The sequence below is a fragment of the Xylocopa sonorina genome, chromosome 1 (genome assembly GCF_050948175.1).
Source record: "Xylocopa sonorina isolate GNS202 chromosome 1, iyXylSono1_principal, whole genome shotgun sequence".
Lineage (NCBI taxonomy): Eukaryota > Metazoa > Arthropoda > Insecta > Hymenoptera > Apidae > Xylocopa > Xylocopa sonorina.
Window position 1 is genome coordinate 13,024,258 of NC_135193.1, and position 20,958 is coordinate 13,045,215.

General features: G+C 38.7%; 4 protein-coding genes across 8 annotated transcripts in view; 3 read left to right on the plus strand and 1 right to left on the minus strand.

The window, feature by feature from the left end:
• The window catches only part of LOC143424577 (peptidoglycan-recognition protein SC2), a 209,317-nt gene extending 207,350 nt beyond the window's left edge, over positions 1–1,967 (plus strand). Inside the window, exons 2-4 of the mRNA XM_076896763.1 lie at positions 638–761; positions 1,180–1,506; positions 1,705–1,967. Coding sequence (XP_076752878.1) covers positions 650–761; positions 1,180–1,506; positions 1,705–1,967 — 702 coding nt within the window. The 5' untranslated portion in view covers positions 638–649. The remainder of the gene's footprint in view (positions 1–637; positions 762–1,179; positions 1,507–1,704) is intronic.
• Positions 1,968–2,800: 833 nt separating this feature from the next.
• Pgrp-s2 (peptidoglycan recognition protein S2) lies at positions 2,801–4,266 on the plus strand. Its single transcript, XM_076903131.1, has 4 exons — positions 2,801–2,930; positions 3,498–3,661; positions 3,750–3,912; positions 4,006–4,266. Exons 1-4 carry the CDS (start codon positions 2,852–2,854, stop codon positions 4,185–4,187), a joined length of 588 nt encoding a protein of 195 aa, XP_076759246.1. The 5' UTR covers positions 2,801–2,851; the 3' UTR covers positions 4,188–4,266.
• A 54-nt stretch (positions 4,267–4,320) lies between these two features.
• On the minus strand, positions 4,321–19,015 carry LOC143428346 (uncharacterized). The gene is made up of 4 exons (XM_076903144.1): positions 18,666–19,015; positions 4,749–4,891; positions 4,547–4,672; positions 4,321–4,487 (listed from the first exon to the last, which is right to left on the minus strand). Exons 2-4 carry the CDS (start codon positions 4,770–4,772, stop codon positions 4,356–4,358), a joined length of 282 nt encoding a protein of 93 aa, XP_076759259.1. The 5' UTR covers positions 4,773–4,891; positions 18,666–19,015; the 3' UTR covers positions 4,321–4,355.
• On the plus strand, positions 5,720–20,889 carry LOC143428077 (uncharacterized). Of its 5 annotated transcripts, none has more exons than XM_076902714.1 (22): positions 5,720–5,758; positions 8,726–8,884; positions 8,976–9,185; positions 9,948–10,149; positions 12,457–12,617; positions 12,709–12,837; positions 12,902–13,081; positions 13,228–13,470; positions 13,623–14,135; positions 15,044–15,256; positions 15,462–15,625; positions 15,992–16,139; positions 16,222–16,336; positions 16,868–18,166; positions 19,235–19,294; positions 19,369–19,496; positions 19,552–19,692; positions 19,787–19,991; positions 20,071–20,219; positions 20,308–20,523; positions 20,585–20,686; positions 20,756–20,889. In XM_076902714.1, exons 2-22 carry the CDS (start codon positions 8,732–8,734, stop codon positions 20,837–20,839), a joined length of 4,815 nt encoding a protein of 1,604 aa, XP_076758829.1. In that variant the 5' UTR covers positions 5,720–5,758; positions 8,726–8,731; the 3' UTR covers positions 20,840–20,889. The 5 variants fall into 5 exon arrangements, with proteins under 5 accessions (XP_076758829.1, XP_076758809.1, XP_076758850.1 ...); XM_076902694.1 differs by lacking the exon at positions 5,720–5,758 and adding an exon at positions 5,762–5,876; XM_076902703.1 differs by lacking the exon at positions 5,720–5,758 and adding an exon at positions 7,331–7,457.
• Positions 20,890–20,958: the final 69 nt, after the last annotated feature.

The following is a 20,958-nucleotide window of genomic DNA, read 5'->3' on the forward strand; positions in this document are numbered from 1 at the left end:
TATATAAAACATGGTATTTCTCCGTACCACTCTTTGTACGATACGATTACACATAAGACGATGCCTTGAAAGTCCTTATCTCTCAATTACCAAATAATTCACTTTGCGCATTTGTCATATTACCAACGTGTAATTCGATCAATACTTTTCTCAATATCAGCACGAAGATTTATCAAATCGTGTCGCAACGATTGATTTTGATAGATCTGGTTTTCATAATACTTTCAGACATAAAAAGAATTAAGTCGACTAATGGAGCAATTGAGTAAACTCATATTTAGAGACTTATTCGGTATCGTCATTATCAAGTGCGAGGCGCCGACACACAGGTGCGCAATATTTTATCATTGTAATATTGTGTGTGGTATCGTCCTATCGTTCAGATTTTTCAACTTGTCATCGATTACACATCTTTTGCGTACTACTCGAAGGACCGATAGCGATTATCGACTCTTCCAGCGAATTAACGCAAGTGGGGTTCTTGTTTTTATTTTTCTTGATTCAACGATCTCCGACGAGGGGAGAGGGTTAAAAGACCCAGCGCACGTTTCTGAGGGACTTCCCGGTCACGTTTAATTTTTCGTTTAAATGCCGTCGCTGCATCACCATTTCCATTCAGTTGTACCTTTAATGTTACACATCGAGCATCATGAAATTCTCCGCATTTCTAACACCTCTAATGGTCGCAGTGATTCTAACTGAATCGGCCAAAAGTATTCTCGCGATGCCACTCAGCTGGGCTATAGTCGGTAACGACACCGGTAAGGCAAACATTTCATTCCAACTTTTTCCGGGAACAATTATTACATAGTAAAGTCTCAATGGAACGAGAACAATATTATATAATTATCATTCACACGAATAAAGAATTCGCCAGTAAAGAGAACTGTAAACGTGCTCCGATACTGAAATTTCAAAGAGCACTGCATCACTTTCCATTTAGTTGAAATAACAACTCAAACATAACTCAGTGTCTTTTACATATAGAGCGTCTTATCACTTTCCTTATTGTCATATGTAAATCCGCACGAAATAAACTATACGCTTAATCTCGTTTAACCAATTTCCTTTAAATCGAGTCAAATCTTCCACGTTCCCATTGCGTTCCTCTTTCAAGCTTACACGCTAACTGTACAACAATTTGAAAAATTAAATATACATTATTCTAATTGGACACAGAGATTCCACGTATTGTGAACAGAAGAGAATGGCGAGCTAGGCCACCAGTGGATAGGGAGCCTATGAAAGTAACGCCAACACCTTATGTGGTGATCCATCACGGAGGAATAGCTCGATACTGCTTCGACGAGAATGGTTGCTCTGCCATCGTCAGGAGCTACCAAAATTTACACATAGACAATCGTGGATGGTTTGACATTGGTTACAGTTTCGTCGTTGGTGAAGATGGAAACGTTTACGAGGGTCGAGGCTGGGATTACGTCGGCGCACATGCACCTGGTTACAACACCCAGAGCATTGGAATATGTGTCATCGGTGACTTTAGCGGTCAGTAATCTTTTGAAATATTTCAAAAATCTATTCAAAAATGTTCAAATCATTATGAGTAAAAATTTCCAAGGAAGTTTCAAGTTTCTTGGCGAATAGGATAATTAAAAAATATTTCATTAATTCATTCACGTTCCTAATTCAACGTATCGTTCGATTAAAAAAATAATAAAATTAACGATATGACTTTTTCTGCAGATTTTCTTCCAAACGATAAAGCTCTGAATGCAGTGAAAGCTTTGATCGATTATGGAGTGTCACTTGGCAAAATAAGCGAAGATTACCACGTTGTAGGACATCGACAAGTTAGAAACACCCTTTGCCCAGGAACAACATTTTACAAGTACGTCCAAACGCATCCGCGATGGACTGACGCGCCTGTACCAATATTTTCAAATTTGACGACGACTACGGAAAGGAGTTTCACTTCGCCTACATATAACGCTGAACCTTCACATTAAGAGATGAAATTGACAAAATTTCTTTGATTTTTATGGTCAAACGTTTGTATGTCATGCTTGAAAATTTCGCTGTATCGCGTTTTTCAGTAAAGTTGCAATTAACGATAACGCAACAATTGTAAAAAGTATCGTTATTTCTTTAATCGCGATTTATTTATTAAATGAATCTATTTCAAGTGCGTAGACCCGATGAAATATAGATAAACGATTATTATCTTTCCGCGTAGATATGCGAATGTTGATTATAATTATTTCTTACTTGTCGTTATTAAATGTTCGCAGTTCCTTCTTAATTTCGGTATTGCAGAGTGTAAGCCACGATAACACTGATTTATTTCTTGTACAGTATAGCTTATTGCATAAGTGCAAACCTTATGTAAGTTTTTGTTCCTATAGAAAATAAAAGATTAATACGTGAGACGAAATTTTGTGTTTTTCATGATCATAATCACACACAGACTACACTTTTATGTTTCCTAGAAATCTTGAATAACAGAATTCACAGTCAGCGTGCGTGGAACCAATTAAGATACGGTAAATTAAAGGAAACATATTCATCAAAAGCCTGAAGTATCCTCATGCTCCAAATTGTTGAATGGCAGTACAAATAAGATATCTAACAAATTACTGACCGAACGGCATGCATAATATTTGGCAAAGTTCTTGACCGATTTCTTTACGTTTTTTATAAAGTTCTCATATTTTTCATCAGCAGCGTACATATATTCAAATGCATCTAATTTCAGAAACGATACAGAATCGGAAAGCGAATTTTATTTACATACGAGGAATACCCTCTCGTAATCTTGCGGTCAAAGATCAGAAATTATGACGCATGACTTTTTAGTGTTTATTAGCTGCAGCTTCAGTTCGTCTCAGTCTCAATGAAGAAGATGAAGTTAATAGCGGTTCTGTTACTCTGCAGCTGCCAAGTGCTGCTTGCTGCTGTCCACGAGACACCTGGTATTAAATAAATAAATTAGTACTTTCTTGAAAATCACAGTGTCGTAGCAGTGTGCAGTGTCGATGATTAGTGCAATTGTTTCGCGTTGTCCGTAATCTTCGAGTCGATTCATTAGGATCTCCTCTCGAACGAAATAACAGTTATTTTCAATAAATAATATCAAGAATGCTTGTTTATTATCGCAGCGTCATCGCTTGTTTAATTGTCCGTCGATTTGCATGTGATTCCCCGAATAATCGATTCATCAACTAGATTGGCGAGTTCTTAACGGAAGTGTGCCGCTCGAAAGCCTAACAATTACTGTTACGTCAGTACGATGACACTGTTCGTTTAACACGGTGTTTGAAAAAAAAGCAATTCGTCGTGGCCGTGAATTACACACCAGATCCAATCTTTCAGAGAAAAGTTGTTATTTTTTTATTGATTAAATGAAAGCGTACTGACACACTCTTTCTCTGAAATGTTTTTTTCCAGTCGCCAAATTTAAATAACATATTAACCAAATCATTGGAAGAAGATAGATTCGAAGAAACGTTAATGTATCATTTTATTTTAACATCGTGTAGTCCGTCCCAAGATAATATCGAGGTCGGAATGGGGAGCCAAATCGCCAAAGGGGATCATACGAAATCTTAAAGTGAATCCACCGCCATTTGTTATAATTCATCATGCGGCAAGCGATAGTTGCACGACTCAAGCGATTTGTCAAGCCAGAGTGAGAAGTTTCCAGGTAATTAATCGATCACCTTATTAGTATCATCAAAACGCGAAATTCTTCATCTGAGATACTACTTTAATTATCAATATATTATACTTAGAAAGAGCACATGGATAATAACGGCTGGTCAGACATAGGCTACCAATTTTTGGTCGGAGAGGACGGGAACATTTACGAAGGAAGAGGATGGGACAAGCACGGTGCACACTCGACACCTTATAACGCAAAAAGCATTGGAATTTGTATTATCGGCAATTTCGTTGGTAAGACTATTGTTATATAATTTATGACGAACCACTGTTCCTCTAGAATTCGCAAACATTATTTTCATTGCATTGTCAATAATCCGTATACAGGTCATACTCCAAATGCAGCTGCGATAAAAGCGGTTCAAGATTTGATCTCGTACGGCGTAGCCATTGGAAAAATACAAGAAAACTACACTTTACTTGGCCATCGACAAACGACATCGACTATCTGCCCAGGAGATAGTCTCTACGAATTAATCCAAACTTGGCCTCACTGGTCGCGAATTTAATAGTTGAATTCTAGCATGCACAGAGAAAATTGTTTTACAGTGTACTTTATGCACTGTACTACATGTATAATGTATTTAAATATTAAAAAAAATATAAATAATTGTTTCAGTTGTATGATCTCGTGTGTACTACTTTTAAAAATTACAATGCATTGTTCCTTCGAGTAGCTACATGTAAAGAGTGACGATGCCATTCACTGAATTGTCGTAAGTATCTTCCTCCGTTCTTACGCAAATATCCACGTGAGAAAAGTCAGGTGAATTTGTTTTAACGTCCTCGTAATGGCTTCTGTCTCTAGCCTAAAAAATAAAGCGTAATTATAACGAGGGTATTGTATTCAGCTTTAAATCTGCGGTACCTGAAGCGGAATTTGTCGTAAGAATTTTGCGTTCAATTCAGGAATACACAGTTTTGTGCCATATAGTATTCCTGAATCGAGATCCATGGCAACGGTCACGAATTCAGCACGGTCATCAAGAAAATCCTAACAACAATGAAGTAGACGAATATTTTTGAGAGAAACGAAAGTAAAATTTGACAGAAATAAATTCGACACAAACTTGTAGCGATCTTAACTCTTCCATCCTGACGTCCAAGTAGTCACTTCTGTCGTCACTATTAAAATCAGGATAATACGCCGTAAGGCTCACATTATAATAAGCACGACCATTGCAACCAAGTCCAGCGCTGGTCGAACCTTCTTCTGAAGAAATTGTAACTTGTACCAGAAAAATACACAAAGTACAAATAAAACTAGAGATATAGAAAATTGTTATTCGATTACCATTAGCGAAGGTGAACGAAAGGAACAGCAGTATAAACGAAAAAATTAATATCTTTTTCTCCATCTTGTCAATCACAAATGATTGCAGTGGCAAATGATGTTACAATATAAGATAGTCACACAGTACGTCGATATGGCGACTAATTCTGTTACTGGAATTCATGAAAGACGTCGCGTTTGCTGAGGAGTCAGGTGTTGAAATTTGTCCATTCATCAGAAATCGAAAATGAAAATGTCATTCTGTGACTTCGTAATAACTGCTTCGCCGCGTTCGATATTGTTCAGAATTAAAGATAGATAGGCTTACATAACGAGGTTAAAAACTTTGTAGCGATCAATTATAGAGAAGTAGCGTACACGTTAACTTTCCTAGAGTTTAAACCGTTTTTCCGTCTACGCTACTTCGATATGAAGTCCTTGCCTGTTTAATACACGTTTTAACAGTCACCATAAGTCAATAATATTCCGTGGAACAAATAAGTAAAAAATCCAAACAAATTTTCATATCACAGATACCATATAAATGTTAATTAAGAATTTATTTATTTTACGTAATATATTCGTACTAAAAATATTTCTTTTTTATAGCGACATGATATTTTATGATAAAATAAGCTCGTAAATTAATTTCCTTTGAGAGAAGAGTCGCATTGACCATAAAGCTTCATTACTGTCTGTGCATAGGTGATATTGTGCCATAGTCGTGTTGAATAATAAAAACTGTGTTTCACTGGGACACGTGGAAAACTACTCGCTACCAGTCGACCAACAGACACCTTAGCTTTCGTACGTGCTTTGTTGGGACATTTTTTACAATGTAATATAAACGGGAAACCGTCCGTTGGGAGACTACTAGCTGCAAAATTTTTAATGAGAATGGTGCAAATTAAAGGATAAAAAAATGGTTCGTTGACTTAAATCATGCACGACAAAATGTAGTCTACATTTTAACGAAACTTTCAACTTACAATCGTTACGTGTTATTATATGAACGTGGCACGTTAGATGTGTACACAATCTTTAATTTGCAACACGCACACCGCACGGATATCGTCATCAATATTTGTTTAATCGAGTGCATTTAACACCCATCGAGCAATCGTGATTTCTTTAATAATTCAAACATCATGTACTTACAATCAAATGAATCTTCAACTTCAAACAGCTAACGCGAGTATTCCCCGCCCATTCTACTGTTTAATGATCGCTTATCTCGTTAATGATGACAGGATTCAAGATTCACGCAACATAAGTGATCGGTGTGTCACTATTGCGGGGAAAATCGATTAGTGACTAACAAATTTACAAAACTATCGGTTATTAAATATAAAACTCAATAGTTATCGGGCAGCGTCTAACAATGACAGAGATACGTGGCTCAGCCCCTGGATTTTTCTCATTAAGGAGAGACACAATGTTGCAATCGTGTATAAAACATATTTACAAAAAGGAATGCAAAGAATGTACGTAAATATACAGAAACTCGTTAAATATGGAAGGAATAAGTGATTCTTTTAAAATGTCAACAAGATAATTGTAGTAATAATAATGCAAGGAACATTGATGGATAACGTATCCCTTTTGCGAGTGTTCCCCGAGTATTTATTTTTCGCTTAGCAACTTTAACTTAAAGCGTAGTATAGATTACAATTGTTAGACAGTCTAAAGTAATCCGATTCGAAGGGAGTTCACCTAGGCAGCTAGTACATGTTGGCCTCGTGTAATTTTTTCAGTCGCTCTGACGGGGACTCAAGGATATACGATTTCTAGTTGTGTCATTCTGGCTTTATCGCATTTCCTTAAATACATTTACTTATTTCATATTCCATTAAAGAAGGAAAATTATTGAACTGAAAGAAACATATTAGTATATTCTATAGATAGAAAGAAAATACAGTTACAGGAGAAGATATGAATAAACAATGTTTCAGAGAAAGAGAGAAAAAGTGTTAATTAGTAGAATAAATGAAATAATTAGGAAAAGTGGTATAAGGGGAAGGAGTAGAATAAGTAGAATAAGTGGGACAGGTAAGACAAGTAGAACAGACAAGGAATTAAAAGGGACAATTCTCACACGGAGTTCACGGAACTCCGTATAATTCAGACCACATTATTTACAACTTTGACAAGTAATTTGAAAGTTAGATTCCGTTATTTTCTAACCTTCCTCGGGACTTTCTCTTGCTTTCAATAATTTGAGAGTTACCTCACTGCTGGGATTATTCACGTTCGCCCAGTTTATCTAACTATCTAAACCGAACGTCCAGTCTCGATCATCCGATGAATTCTATAGAAACGAGTTCACAGGTGGCGTCGCGACGCTTGGCATCGACTTCATTCGCCCCGCGACGCTTTCTTGCATCGCACGTCCTCTTTTCCGATCGCGATTCATTTTCATTTCCTTTCTTGCCATTCCCCTGTGTTGCATCGTGCAGCGAATTATGACTTCGCTATGACAAGCGTTTGGTGACCGGAAGTGGACCAGGTAATTACTCGAGGACCACGAAATGGCTGGTAGATCAACAGAGATAAGATCGAGAATAGGTGAAAGATGCACAAGCTTCTCACGTTGATGGTTTCACACGCACGTTTGCTTACTGCACACCGATGTACATATACCGCATACATTTCGTATTAGTTACTTTATTTTAAGTCTGTTTTACCTTTGTTTATAATATAAGAACGCTTCTAATTAAAAGTAAACTGTTGTAATCAATGGTGAAGCTAATCACACGACTATGCTTCCTGTCATAACTTTAATAACACCATATCATCTTATCATCGCAAAAATTATACGTTTTACAAATTGTTTTCTATTTACAATGAAAAAAAAAGAAGAAACGAGCTGTCCACGTGTTCTTATATACCTCGGGGGAATCACCGCTTACCTTTGCAAGAGGATAAAGTGAAGTCACGCCGTTTCAACCAGTAGCACGTGCACGTATAGCGATGCTCCACAATTTTTATTTTGCAATTTTATTACATATATATAATATATAAAAGAATGTGTACACGAGCTTTTGGAAGATTTATTAAAGGAATTAATATCAATTGACAAAAAAGAATAATCATTTTCGTTCACTTTTTTACTATGAAACCAATGGCCTTAAAATGATACGAATCATTTTAGTTCTAATTTGAAATTTAGATTTTTTAATGACCATTTAAAATAGAAGTTCAAGGAAGTGTTATTATTGAAAAGAGCTCTGAGAACCTATGAATACTATGAGAGCTATGTTAACAGCAACTGTTTTGCAGATTCAACACTTGGGTATTGCAATAAAAACGTCCAGAAATAAATGTAAAGTGTTTCGTTTTAAGGAAGAGGAAGGTCTCATTTCTCCTTAATAATAAATTTATATTTAGAACTTTTTTATAAGACTTTCGTTGTTAGGAATTTTAAGTAAGATCCATATCATTCAAAGAGCTAGGAGTTTGTGGTTAAACTTGTAGATAAATTAATAATCACAGTTTACAATTTCTCTACGAAAAGAATAATCATTTTACTGCTTTCACTAACAATATTCTAAAAAAAATTTGTTAACGAATGATGCCGCGCTGAATAATTTGCGCATCAATATGAACTTGAACATACACAGCTTTGGTTTGATAAGCTTGATGGAGAATCAATAGCAAGTGTTCCATGAACTATAGATATGTTATCGCGTCATAACAAGGATTACATAATTTATATATATTCCTATGACAAGTTTCTCGGATATTTTAATAACTGTTCCTATATTTAATTCCCAGGCACAGATGAACCCTACAACGTTGAAATCGTGGCTGCAACGGGGTGAAATCGAGAAACTAGAACATGTCGTTTTGGAAGGACGTGGGTCGCGTCTGTTAGGTGAACATTCGCCGGATCTCAGAACTAGAGTCTTCCTAAGGGGACTCCCGAACTATTTGGTACTATTTTATCATACGATTCGCAATGAAACGCAGAGAAATGAAAATCATTTATATTTTGAGCAATTAGAAAATTCTATAAAAATTTCAGACGAAAATATTCAACGTGCACGAAGCAGTCTCGCGCGGTTCTCTGACAGAAACGCAGAAACTTATATCAGAGGAACCTAAAAAGAAATTGGCGATCGCGAAAGATTCGGCTGGTACTCCTTTACTTCACAAAGCGGTGTATTACGACCATCAGGACATCGTTGAGTGGCTGGTGCAAAATTATCCCATCACCGTTCAACAGAAAGATAAAGTAACTTTCGTTATCCAATATCCTTTCAGTTTTAAATATCTTTATCCTTTTGCTTTCGTACTGTATTATATGTTGTTATATTTAGAAAGTAATTACATTGTCCAGGTATCATTTGTAAGACCGTAGAGACATCGCGATCGTGTCGTGACGATGGTGTTCGTCCTTCTTGCGAAAACGTCCTACTGCTGAATAATCGAAAAGTCATTTTTCGTACGTGACCGTCGTATTCCCAGCATCGCGTGACGCGGCTAATATCAAAGTGTAAACCACCTGTTCTTCCCTACAGTCATCAGACTTCGTGTCCAGGCGCACGCAGCGCCTCTTATATGGCAAACGCCAGCTTCTCACCCCTTACCTACCCTTGATCACGATTCGACCCTTATATTCGTGTTATAACCGTCGCCGACTTCGCGTTTTACATCGCTGTTACTCCGGGATATTCATTTCTTAATGGTCGTCACGCCTTTTATTGCTGGAAATCACTGCTTGCTAAACTCACCCTGACGAGGGAGATCGTTCATGGGAATGGTTTAGATAATGTTCGATCTGGAACACGTCTAATTGGACGCGTTTCATTTTACGGGTCAGTGTGCAACCAGACGGACGAAATCAGTCGACGTGTTCCGAAGATTCAGGTTAATCTTTATTTTCCTCCAAATGCCGGTTTCACGAGAAATAAGAAAGAAGATATGGGAAATAGAAAATTGCAGACTTCGTGGACGGCTAAGATTTCAATTCGGATTTTGTGTCTCCACTGTTTAGGAAGGTAGGACAGCATTGCACTACTGCGCTGCTTGCAAGGATTCCGACGCAATTTGGGATGTTCTCATAGAAAACGATTGCGACGCGAGTATCTGCGACAGAAAGGGTAATCCAGCGGCTTACTATCTAGAGCACAGCTCGGAAATCGAGTTACCGGAAGCGGAAAATATGTCGCGTCGGAGAACCAGCTCTGGCAGAGAAAGTAAGTAACTATAATTAAACCTTTACGTTAATTGTCTCGCGAACTTTATCATTTACATCGTGACAAAAGACAAGCATATCATTTAGAAGGCATCAAAGTCTACCTTTAAATAAGCAAATATGTGACTAATATTTGTTACAATTATATTCATAATTATGTACACGGTAACCTATATTTATCTTCCATTTATTTATCCTTATCTGTGGACACAGGGTATGTTTTATCATATCTGATTCTATTTCCTAGGACAGTTTCGATCTTTCAGAGGCTATTTAATTACAACGCTGTAGGTTACTCAAAATTCTTCACATTTTTAATATTTCAGTCGGATGATCGACATTCGAGAGCGTATGAATCAATTAAAAATGCCTTAATAAATAAATTAGTGACAGCCTTGCAAGAAAGCTGTGTACTTCGCTCAGTCTCCATCCTCGATGGCTGTAGATTCCTTGACTTATACCCTATGGAATCTTCTCGGTAATGACCCGGAAAAATCGATAGAACTTCATACATTCGTAAAGCAAGGAAAACTGTTACGATCGATCGAACTGGGAATAATTCAAGAGCCTTCAAAAATGACAATTCGTGGAAGTCTTGAACGCGTTACAACGATTAGAAGGACACTTGGCAAGAAATAAATTTTGTCTCTTAACGTAAAGTCAAATCTCACGATTGAATGTCGAATTTTGTGAATTACTCAAAAGTAGTCGAGCATCCATATCTATCAGAAATTGAATTAGGATGTTCATATATAGGATGTTCACATTTCCTTGACTTGAAAAAGACTTCAGCTGAACAACATCGTACCACTCTGAATATTAATAGACGTCCGTCAATGAATTAACAAGGCTGGCGTCGGGATCACGCTAAAAATGACAGACCTCGGTGTTGTATTAACCTATTATAAGTAGACGGTGTTTTACGTGGTTACTCGTGCGAGCAACGCTTTACGTGCAATGCATAGGTACAGTGTGCACCAGCATTTCCGTCTACATTGATTGATCTATTTACCAAGAAAGCGCTGGATACGTACAGTGTAAACGTATCAGCGAGTGACGGGGTCCGTGCACTCTGCCTGCTTTTCAAAAATTTATTAATCGATCGGTGGAACACGCAATCCACGTCTAAATAAAACATTACACCACGCTCGTGTATGCTTATTATAGTTTTATTTAAATCGATTTAACGTGCTTTATGTTTCTGATACGTTTGTTACATTTAGGAGTTAGGCTAAGCTTCTGTTAAAAGTTCAGACCGTTTAATTCGCAGTAACAGTACGCAACAGATTTATTAATTTTGTCATTTAATTGTTATTATCATCATTTTCTAATTTTTTGTATCAGTTTTCCTTATACGCCACTGTCAATAAAACTTTTGGTTGCACGCGTGCACGAGATATCTCGTGTAACTTCTTCGGCGTTATTCCCCTGCGTTGCGTAAAAGTCGGTGACTCACTGATAATGGTGAATGTTTATCGTACGACATTTATTTACCTGCATCATTACGAGTGACTTTTCTAAACAACATCAAGATCTATTTCGTCACGTTGATTGAGTAGTTACAGCAAGTGGTACACGCGTAATACCGCTATCAATGTAACTTTTGGTTACACGAGTAAACTAGATATCTCGTGTGACTTCCCCGGAGTTATTGTACTATTAGAGATACATAAAAATCACTGACTCATCATTGGTGATTAATGTTTCTCGGATGATATTTACTTACTTAAACCACTACGAATGATATTTCGAAACTGCGTAAAAATTGTCAATTTATAATATTCTTATCACTGTAATATGTACAAATGAACTTACGAGCGATTAGTGGGAACCTAAGTAAAGAGTATGGTACGCAATTGCAGCAAAACAGCAAACGTACTAAATTAGAAAATCAATATTTACTGTGAAAAGGGAATCTTCCGAGTGCTTAAAATATTTATCTCATTGTTCCAACACGCGATGTATAGTTGCGAATCTCGTAACTCGTGAAATCTTAACGAGTCGGTTATGCCCGAGAAAAGGATACGATATTGTAGTTTTTGTTTCGTACAAATTCATATAATTACAACAAATTTTATTCGCTATTATAGTTTTTTAGATATCTTGTAAATTTAACATTTTAATCGAATAAAGGGTTGTAAGCCTTTGGTATACATAGGTGACACTCACGCACTCTTCTTTAATGAGAATTCTCATCAAACACGCTAAACTAGGTTATCGATCGAACCAAAAACAGGGCGAAGGAGAACAAACAAAAGAGGAAAGAGGCTGAAATATGAACTATAATTAACCAAATATGTTGTTCTAGACTTGGATTTCAAACCTTCCAATATAAGAATATGGATACACAATCGAGACATTGGGAAACTGCAACAAGTTCTATGGGAGGGCCATGGGAACAGGCTGCGTATGGAGACCAGCAACAACCCTCGAGTAAAAAGGTTTCTAGAAGCTGTACCCTTTATAATGGTTGGTATTAGACATATACACGATTAAATGAAGAAAACTATTCAGATTATTTTCAAAGTATTTTTGGGTCGCATAAAACGCTCTATTATAGGGTACTGTAAAAGACGTACACGCAGCCACGGTAAATAATGACTTAGAAGGACTTAGAAACAAGGTGGACACTACATCGCCCATCGTTCTTTGCGGCAAAGATAGTAATGGTTTAAATGTCTTGCATAAGGTACAACCTTAACTTTTTCTCTTCTTTGCATATTGAAATATTTGATATAATTACTTGATTATAGGCTGCTGGGCTAGGCCATACAGAAATCGCAAGGGAGATCCTTGCCAGGTATCCTGTCGTTGTAGAGGCGCAAGATAACGATGGAAAGACACCATTGCATTACGCAGCTGCAGCAAAGGACAATGGAGTTTTGTATAATTTATTAGCGGAATATGGAGCGGATGAAAGTAAATTGGACAATGTGAGTGTTTCATCCACGCATTCAACTTTTTTTAGAGTTGAAATAACAACTATGAATAATATTGTTATATTTGTATGAAGATTCTTTTAAGGATATTTCGTACTATTCGCATCAAATTATATTGACATGTGAAACTTTCTAATCAGAGACAAAAAGCACCAGCTTTCTACAAAAATCGACCCTCGGACATAGACCAGTCGCTGTTGATGGTGATACCGGAAGCACCCCGAGTTGCTGGGACGTCGTATCCCAAATATTGGGACTGGAGGATTCTAGAAGGAGAGGAAGCTGTATTAAGAGGGATGAAGAAAGTCAGCAGTGCTGATATTGACAGCGCATTCGGCAGTGCCGAATCGGCAACAAAAAACGTCAGTAGATCCATGGAACAGGTATGACAATAGATACTTAAACCTACATTTTGGCAATTTTGCAAAGCAATCCTGTTCCTCAGTCTCCTAGAATTACACATCAAAAATAGAATAAAATAATTTACTTAAAGTGCACCCCCATATCTAAAAAAAGATCATTTGCAACGAAACAGTTAAAAAGCACCGAAGAAGATCATCAAAAAGAAGCAGAAGAAAACCCGGCAGAGGGAGAAAACGCTGAAAATACCGAAACTGTAGAAGATACAAAAAACACAGAAAATACAGAAGAGGCAGAGAACGCAGAGAACGTGGAAAGCGCAGAGAACCCAGAAAACCCTATAGAACCAGAGAACGTAGAAAATAACGACGAAGAAGCGGAAGAAGAAACGAAGCCCGAGGACACAGAGGAGAGATCTTCCGACGATGACGTGGTAACAGGCACACCGAAGCAGGAGACCGAAGAAAGTGCAAATCCTGAAGACGAAGCGGAAGAGACGAAAGCAGAGGAACCAGAAAATGAAAACGACGCCGAGGAAACTAAAGAAGACCCCAAGAACACTGAGGAAGCTACGAAAACTGAAGAGGTTGCCGAGCAAGAGGAAGAAGGCAAAGCGGAGCAAGAAGAGAGGAACGAACCGAGCACAGGTGACTCGGGTGTCGATGATCCAGGAAACGACGAAGATCAGGTACAGTCATCCTAACTCTTAGACGAAACGATTTTTTCTGGGACTCCCTAGCACAAAATAACAGATACGTACTTATAACAAGACATACAAGATTGCGCGAAAAGTAAGGTATAATATAAGTAGTATTACTATATGTGATCTTATATAGTTAACATCCAGTGGGAGAGTTATAAGGGGCATAAAAAATGGCTAGATCCTAGGTTTTGATTAGTCGTTCGTGTATAGCCAACGAACCTCGTAGGTATAGCGAGCAATTTATGTTTGTGGTTGTAAGACAGGATATAATTAGGACATCATTTGTAGCGGAAGTAAGGAACGATCGATATGGAGATATTATACTTACAGTATGTTCTTTGTCACGCACAAATATATAACAATAAATAAATAACTGAGTAAAGAACTCCTGTTATATAACTTCTGCACGCTAACAGACCCAGACAAACGCACCAGCATGTACATTCGTTTCTCATCAATTTCATTTCAGACCGTGGAAATTCGAACGTTTCATTTCACGTACCTAAAACTTTTCTCGATCATTTTATGATACGTTATTTTTTTTATTATTGAATTCGGCCAAGTCAGAATCAGTGGTATTCTTGACGTTTAATTGATTCAAAAACTAACTCTAAAAAAAATTTCAGTCGTCCAATTTACCATTCATCTATCGAAACGAAGCGACGCTAAAGACACTTGCGAATCGACAAACAAACAATTCGTTCGGGCGTCGATCGTGTTTCCCGCGGGCATCAACGCGCGCACACACGCACAGAGAAACTGGGAGAGACACAGAATAGGGGAACGATCGATTTGCGGGTGTCTAGATTGCTACGTATGATTAATATTTTCCCGTATCGATCGGTACGTGTCGTCCGTGCGCATGGTTTTGCACCTGGACGTTACATGATTAGCAGGTGATCGTCGGAGAGCACGAGGAACCTCCGGAGACAGAGCTAAACGAGGGCAGCATGACAGCGGATCCGGAAATCGAGAAGCTGCTGGAGAACGGGAACATGGAGCAATTGGCCACGTTGGTGTTGAATGGGGAGGGAAGAAGATTAGTCGGCCGTCATTCGGGGAATCATGAATTGCAGGCATTCATCGATCGTGTCCCCTCTTACATGGTATTTCGCGTAACAAACTTATTTTCTACACCTCGCTTTTATGGGCGTGGATCCCTCCTTGTTTTTTGCTAATTTCTTAATTGACGATACAGAGATTCTGCTTAGTTGTACGATCGACCGGACTTGATTTATTAAACGAGATTAAGAGTTTCGGTTAGAATTTCATTAAAACTGTTATCTGCGATACTCTCGCTAATTATTTCAGGGTAAAATACATGCCGTGCATATGGCAGCCCGGGAAGGGAACCTGAGGGACCTACAAAGTGCCTTGGATCGTCGTAAATTTGCAGTTGCAAGGGACGGATCATCGCCACACGGTTCAACACCCCTTCACGTTGCAGTCGTATTTGGTAACACCACTATTATCAGGTAAACTGATGCAAATCTTGCCGTTCTTTAACTTATCGTTAAAATGTAATGTTTCTTTCATTTTAGCTCGTTACTTAATACCATTTCTTTCGTTACTGTTATTAACAACGCATCAATCTCCATGAAATATGAATTCTGGTATCGACTTCCAGAGTAGACTTCATGCGAACTAAATTGCCCGTCACAATAAGACTGATAATCGTGTGCAAAGTTCCGCATTGCAATTGCTATTAGAAAGTTCGCGAAATTTCCGTGGAATAGGAGATTAAAAACGATGAAAAAATTATAAGCCAGCTCGCGTCGGGTTCCAATGAAGTTTCATCGATTCCTGTCTTTGGCCCAGTTAATTTTTCATATTCTCTTTAGGTATCTGGCAGGCAGGTTTCCAGAAACCGCGCATGCAATCGATCTTGATGGACGGACACCATTGCACTACGCGGCCACCCTCGCAGACAACGGGCATTACTACAACCTTCTGCTTCATTTGGGCGCTAACCCTTTGGTTCAAGATAATGCAAGTATTCCATAACATTATTAAATCTATTAATATAAAATTAAATAAATTGATAAACAATATGAGATCGTTATTCGTCTAGTTCGGACAAAAAGCGGACTATTACAAGCAAAACCAGTCAGAATTCTCACACAAATCGCTCCTCCGTGATTTCGGGGCTAACGAGAATCTCGCCGACGAGATGTTAACCGACAAAGGTATTTCATTTCGAGCGAGGCACTTGCGAGTACCATCTCAAACTGTATAATGATCGTTCGGAGCACCGTCGAACATTTCACCTAAGGTTTTCACTTTCGGAACGTAGAAGACTCGATCTACACTACGTTTTCAATCATACGGTCGCTTATTTAGTAACCATCACGTTGCTTTTCCACACATGTCGGTTTTACCACGTCTTTAACGATAATCATTTCAAATCGCATCATTCTTCTCATACTACAATTAAGGAGCTGCAAATCGATTCAGAAAAAGAGATCTAAGAGAACAGAAAAAATTGATTGGCGCGATAGGAACTGGATATCTTATGAAAAAATTTAAATTCAAACGATGTAGCAAATCTAGAGAAGATTCTAAAGTTTCTCAGAATGAAAAAAATAGTCAAATTGCGATTATCGTTCCCATTGCTGCTAATGATCCTGATTGACAAATTTCCTCATTAATGTATCTGCGGCTGTTCCTCTTCATCCCCTCGGACGTCTCGGTGATGTACACGCTCGAGGAAAACACAGTACCAGGAGGCGACAAGTATTCCGCGCGCCGAGACATAACCGAACCAGAGATCCTAGCCACCTTGGAGAGGTGCTTCCGTCTTCTGATCGGCGTAAAGCACGGTATGACACCAAAATCAGCTGGGAACTCCGGTACCCTGATCGGGCGTTGCCTGAAACGGCCCATATTCGATCGTATCAAGCACCGTGTGACACGCATGGACCACAATCTATTCGATGTGATCTGGCCCGCTTTAAAGAAATACGGTAACCCAAATTACACCAGCAAGGGGAGCAGCGCTTACTCGGTGGTCAGCAACACCGACGAGGACGACTCTCTGTCGGTGATAGCCCCGGATTACGAGAGTTACACAGTCTTCTCCGAGTTCTTCGATCCATTAATCAGAGATATTCATTGCGTGACCGCCAGCGGCGATCTGCCTGATCATCCGTTGCCTAATTTCTTTTACAACGAGGACGAAGAGGGTGACGAGAATTCTGACACCGTTGATGAGGTCACTGTGTCGGCGATCGAGGCGTATGACCTAGATCCACCGGCGAAATTTATTCAAGCGGCTGTGATAGAATGTTGTAGAAACCTTGAGAACTACACGTTTCCTTTGACTCTGACGGTGAACCAGCTGGAACAGGTGGAACGTGAAATTACCACCGAATTGATGAGTCAAGATATTGCTGGAATGATGGCGGAAGGTAGCAGCGAGGACGAGCCCGGTACATACTTCACCCTTAACGAGATTCTCGACCAGCCAAGCCCGATCAGAGCCCAATTGGCTGCGTCTGGTTTATTATTGCCAATCACGGATTTCGAGGTGCACGATGACAAACGTCTCCATGGAAGGCATTGGCCTTACGGACGAGGAGTTTACGTCGCGTCTGCCGGAGACCTCGCTGCCTGGGTGAACGTTCAAGATCATTTGAGGATCCTTTGCCGGACCACCGACAATAGACCTGCTCTGATCGGTCGTGCCTACGTCAGACTGGCAAAAGTGATGGTGATACTTGACGAAAGGCTGAAGTTCAAGAGGGACAAGAAGCTAGGTTTCCTCAGCGCGCGACCGTACGCCATTGGCAATACCCTTAGGTTCAGCGTGATTGTCAAGCTACCCGAATTGTCGAAGCAATACGATCACTTGAAGCATCTGTGCGTCGTACGTGGATTAAGTATGCGCGAAACGGCGAGACGCGACACGGTCAGAATCGGGAACCAGCAGTCGTTGAGTATTACCGAACTGCAGACGCTTCAGGACTTCTCTAGGGCCGTTCTGAATATTCTGTCGTTGGAGAAAGAGTTGACGATAAGTAATTCGTTGAAAATCTCCAGCTTGCTGGCGGGAATATTCCGAAAACGGACCAGTGCTAAACGTTTTCAGAGTTAATCGAGAGGAGGGGACCAAAGCGATTAGCTTGTCCACCATATTATCGTATCAGACATTTGCTTCTAATTTTCTTTCTGTTAACGATAAAACGATACGCTTACACGATTGGAAACTTTCTGTGATAATTCATGAGCCAATACGTTCGAATGTCAATTAATCCTTATAGACTGAAATTATAGGAGAGTCTTCTTAATCTATGTTCGAGAGAAAGAGAGAGGAACGTTGGAAAGATGTGTGCGAACGTTATTCCATTTCTCGTTCATCGAGAACTTACGATAATTAAACGAATAAAAAAGATTAGCTACTTGGAGGGACGCTGGATTGTTAATTAGGTTAGTAAAATGAACGTTATTGGTACAACGCTTTGACATGTTGTCGCACGACACCATGCTTACGCATCTACGTAAAATGTGTACGTGTACCTGTAACGGACGATTGGCCACAGAGATTTTACCGAAATTATCCAAGAGAACTGATAAACAAGAAATAAGAGTCAAGAGCTTCTTTATGTGTCATGCACGAATTCGATGTTCACACGAAACAGAAATGGCGTAGCACATGTCTTTCCAACTTGGTGTATTCTATTACAATGATCTGTATAACTTTATCAATGGCTACTGTACGTGAATTATTATACAGAAACAGACTTTTCCACCTCTCACCCTTATCGGTGTGATTTTTATTCTACTATTGTCGCTTAATGTACAGATGTGCTTCTGCATAGTAAATTTGTTTGTGACTTGTGTATGCAACACGATTTTCAGAGTGGAACGATCTGTAAAACACTTTATGTTTGCTTCCATTTCTTTCTTTTTATGAAGTATTACAAACGCATCATGCTTTAATTGGGGTACATAAACGCAATTAATGTAAATTAGAAAGAATTTCAATAGTTGTTGTAATTAGTAAAATAATTGTAACTGAACCAAGTGCGATGCGCTTTTGCACTTTATATTTTCAGATAAAAGAATACAAATAACTTGTTTTTCAGATGATATTCAAGTTGACATACCGATATTTCGAGAAGAAGAGGGTCGCTATTTAGCATCGTGTAAGTTGATATAAACTGGAATTCTGTACACTCAATTAAAATAGAAAGTAATGGAAAATTTGAAATCGTCGTAGCTCTCGGGGATCCATTGATCAAAGGTTTGACAGAGGTAGCCAACAATCGTCCGAACGACCCTGTTACTTATTTGGCCACTTACTTGTACAACTTTGCAAATAAAACGAAAAACAGCGCTCAGCAACAAGTAAATACAATACAAATACAATTTTTGTACTAGAAATAATCAGAGAATATTTTAGGAACCGAATGTGTTAATCATTCCTGATCGGCCCGAAGAAAATATAGAAAATATCGAGAACGAAAATGGAGACGAAGACGCTGGTTACCCACAAAGTCCAAGTTCGGATGTACCCGAATCAGCTTTCAGCAATCCTAAAAGAGTACGTCGATCAACAACTATCGCGTAGTTAAGGACACAATGAACTTTTATTAGTTACGAAATTCTTTAAGAAATGAAACATTTCCTTTCTTTAGGATGAACATGGACAAAGCGTGATCCACTTCGCCGCCATTCGATCTTACGGAAAAGATGGCTTGTTCCATTTACTTCAAGAAAGCCAAGTCAATGTTGGTTTCAGAGACGAGTTATACAGAACAGCTAGAGACGTGGCCGAATTGGCGAACATTAGAGAAAATATCGAGGAAATCGATCGCTTCGTAGCTTATTTGGCAGCAAGGGGTGCGTTTCGCATAGAAAAATATTCACTATGAATAAACGAAGGGTGTTTCCTTCTAACAAACTTATTACAATTGTGTAGGTGAAACTGAAAAGTTGGTAGAATTATTATTGGAAGGGTACGACCACATTTTGGATGTAGAAGACGAAGGTACGAACATCGTGGACATTGCTGCTGATCGAGGACGGGAAGCAACCGTGCAATTCCTACAGTCTATTCCAAATTATGTGGTACGCGATGAAACAAACAATTTTTATTAATATTTATGGAGAAATCCTTGGAGAAAAATTGTAGACTAAGGATGTATATTTTCTACAGACACAACGCGAAGATGTGCACCAGCAAATTAGAGCGGGTAACGTAGCAAAAGTGAAAGAACTGTTACATAAAAATAATGGAAGAGGAAAATTGTTGGCGATGGGAAAAAATTCAATGAGTAGATGCGCTCTTCACGTTGCCGTGCTTCGTGAAAACGAAGAACTAGTCGAGTACATTGCGAAAACATATCCGGGAACTCTACGTATCGGTGATAACGTAAGAATTAATTTAATAAATCAATTATTTTCAATGGTAAATTTATAACACTCCATTTCAGTTGGAAAGAACTGCTTTACATTACGCAATGGGTTTACCATCGGTTGAGGAATTAAGTAACATTCTTATCAAAGCAGGAGCGAAACGAATAACCAAGGATTTGGTAAGAAACTTCACCGTTCGAACGATTAACTAAAAGTTCAATGGTAACATTTCCGCCTTGGAATTTCAGAAATCACGACAACCCTCTTACTATTTCATGAATAAGTCGGACATCGAGAGACTTCAAGAGGAGGAGGAAAGTTTGGTCAAGTAGATCTAATGGACGATGCTAACCAGCGCACCGTGCGATCGTTCACTTTGAGGAATATTTGCTTATACAAAATGCGGCATACATTGAGAAAAATTAAAAGCATGCATTCGATAGAACCGAGA

What these genes read in the sequence shown, in the direction of transcription:
- LOC143428346 (XM_076903144.1), bottom strand. Translation starts at nt 4,772, where the DNA reads ATGGAAGAGTTAAGATCGCTACAA. An exon ending in AAGAGTTAAGATCGCTACAA is followed by an intron (nt 4,673 to 4,748) that starts GTTTGTGTCGAA and finishes CATTGTTGTTAG; the next exon opens with GATTTTCTTGATGACCGTGC. An exon ending in TACGACAAATTCCGCTTCAG is followed by an intron (nt 4,488 to 4,546) that starts GTACCGCAGATT and finishes TTTATTTTTTAG; the next exon opens with GCTAGAGACAGAAGCCATTA.
- Pgrp-s2 (XM_076903131.1), top strand. Translation starts at nt 2,852, where the DNA reads ATGAAGAAGATGAAGTTAATAGCGGTTCTGTTACTCTGCAGCTGCCAA. An exon ending in CCAGAGTGAGAAGTTTCCAG is followed by an intron (nt 3,662 to 3,749) that starts GTAATTAATCGA and finishes TATTATACTTAG; the next exon opens with AAAGAGCACATGGATAATAA. An exon ending in TATTATCGGCAATTTCGTTG is followed by an intron (nt 3,913 to 4,005) that starts GTAAGACTATTG and finishes ATCCGTATACAG; the next exon opens with GTCATACTCCAAATGCAGCT.
- LOC143428077 (XM_076902694.1), top strand. An exon ending in ATGAAAGTAAATTGGACAAT is followed by an intron (nt 13,082 to 13,227) that starts GTGAGTGTTTCA and finishes CTTTCTAATCAG; the next exon opens with AGACAAAAAGCACCAGCTTT. An exon ending in ACCCTTTGGTTCAAGATAAT is followed by an intron (nt 16,140 to 16,221) that starts GCAAGTATTCCA and finishes TTATTCGTCTAG; the next exon opens with TTCGGACAAAAAGCGGACTA.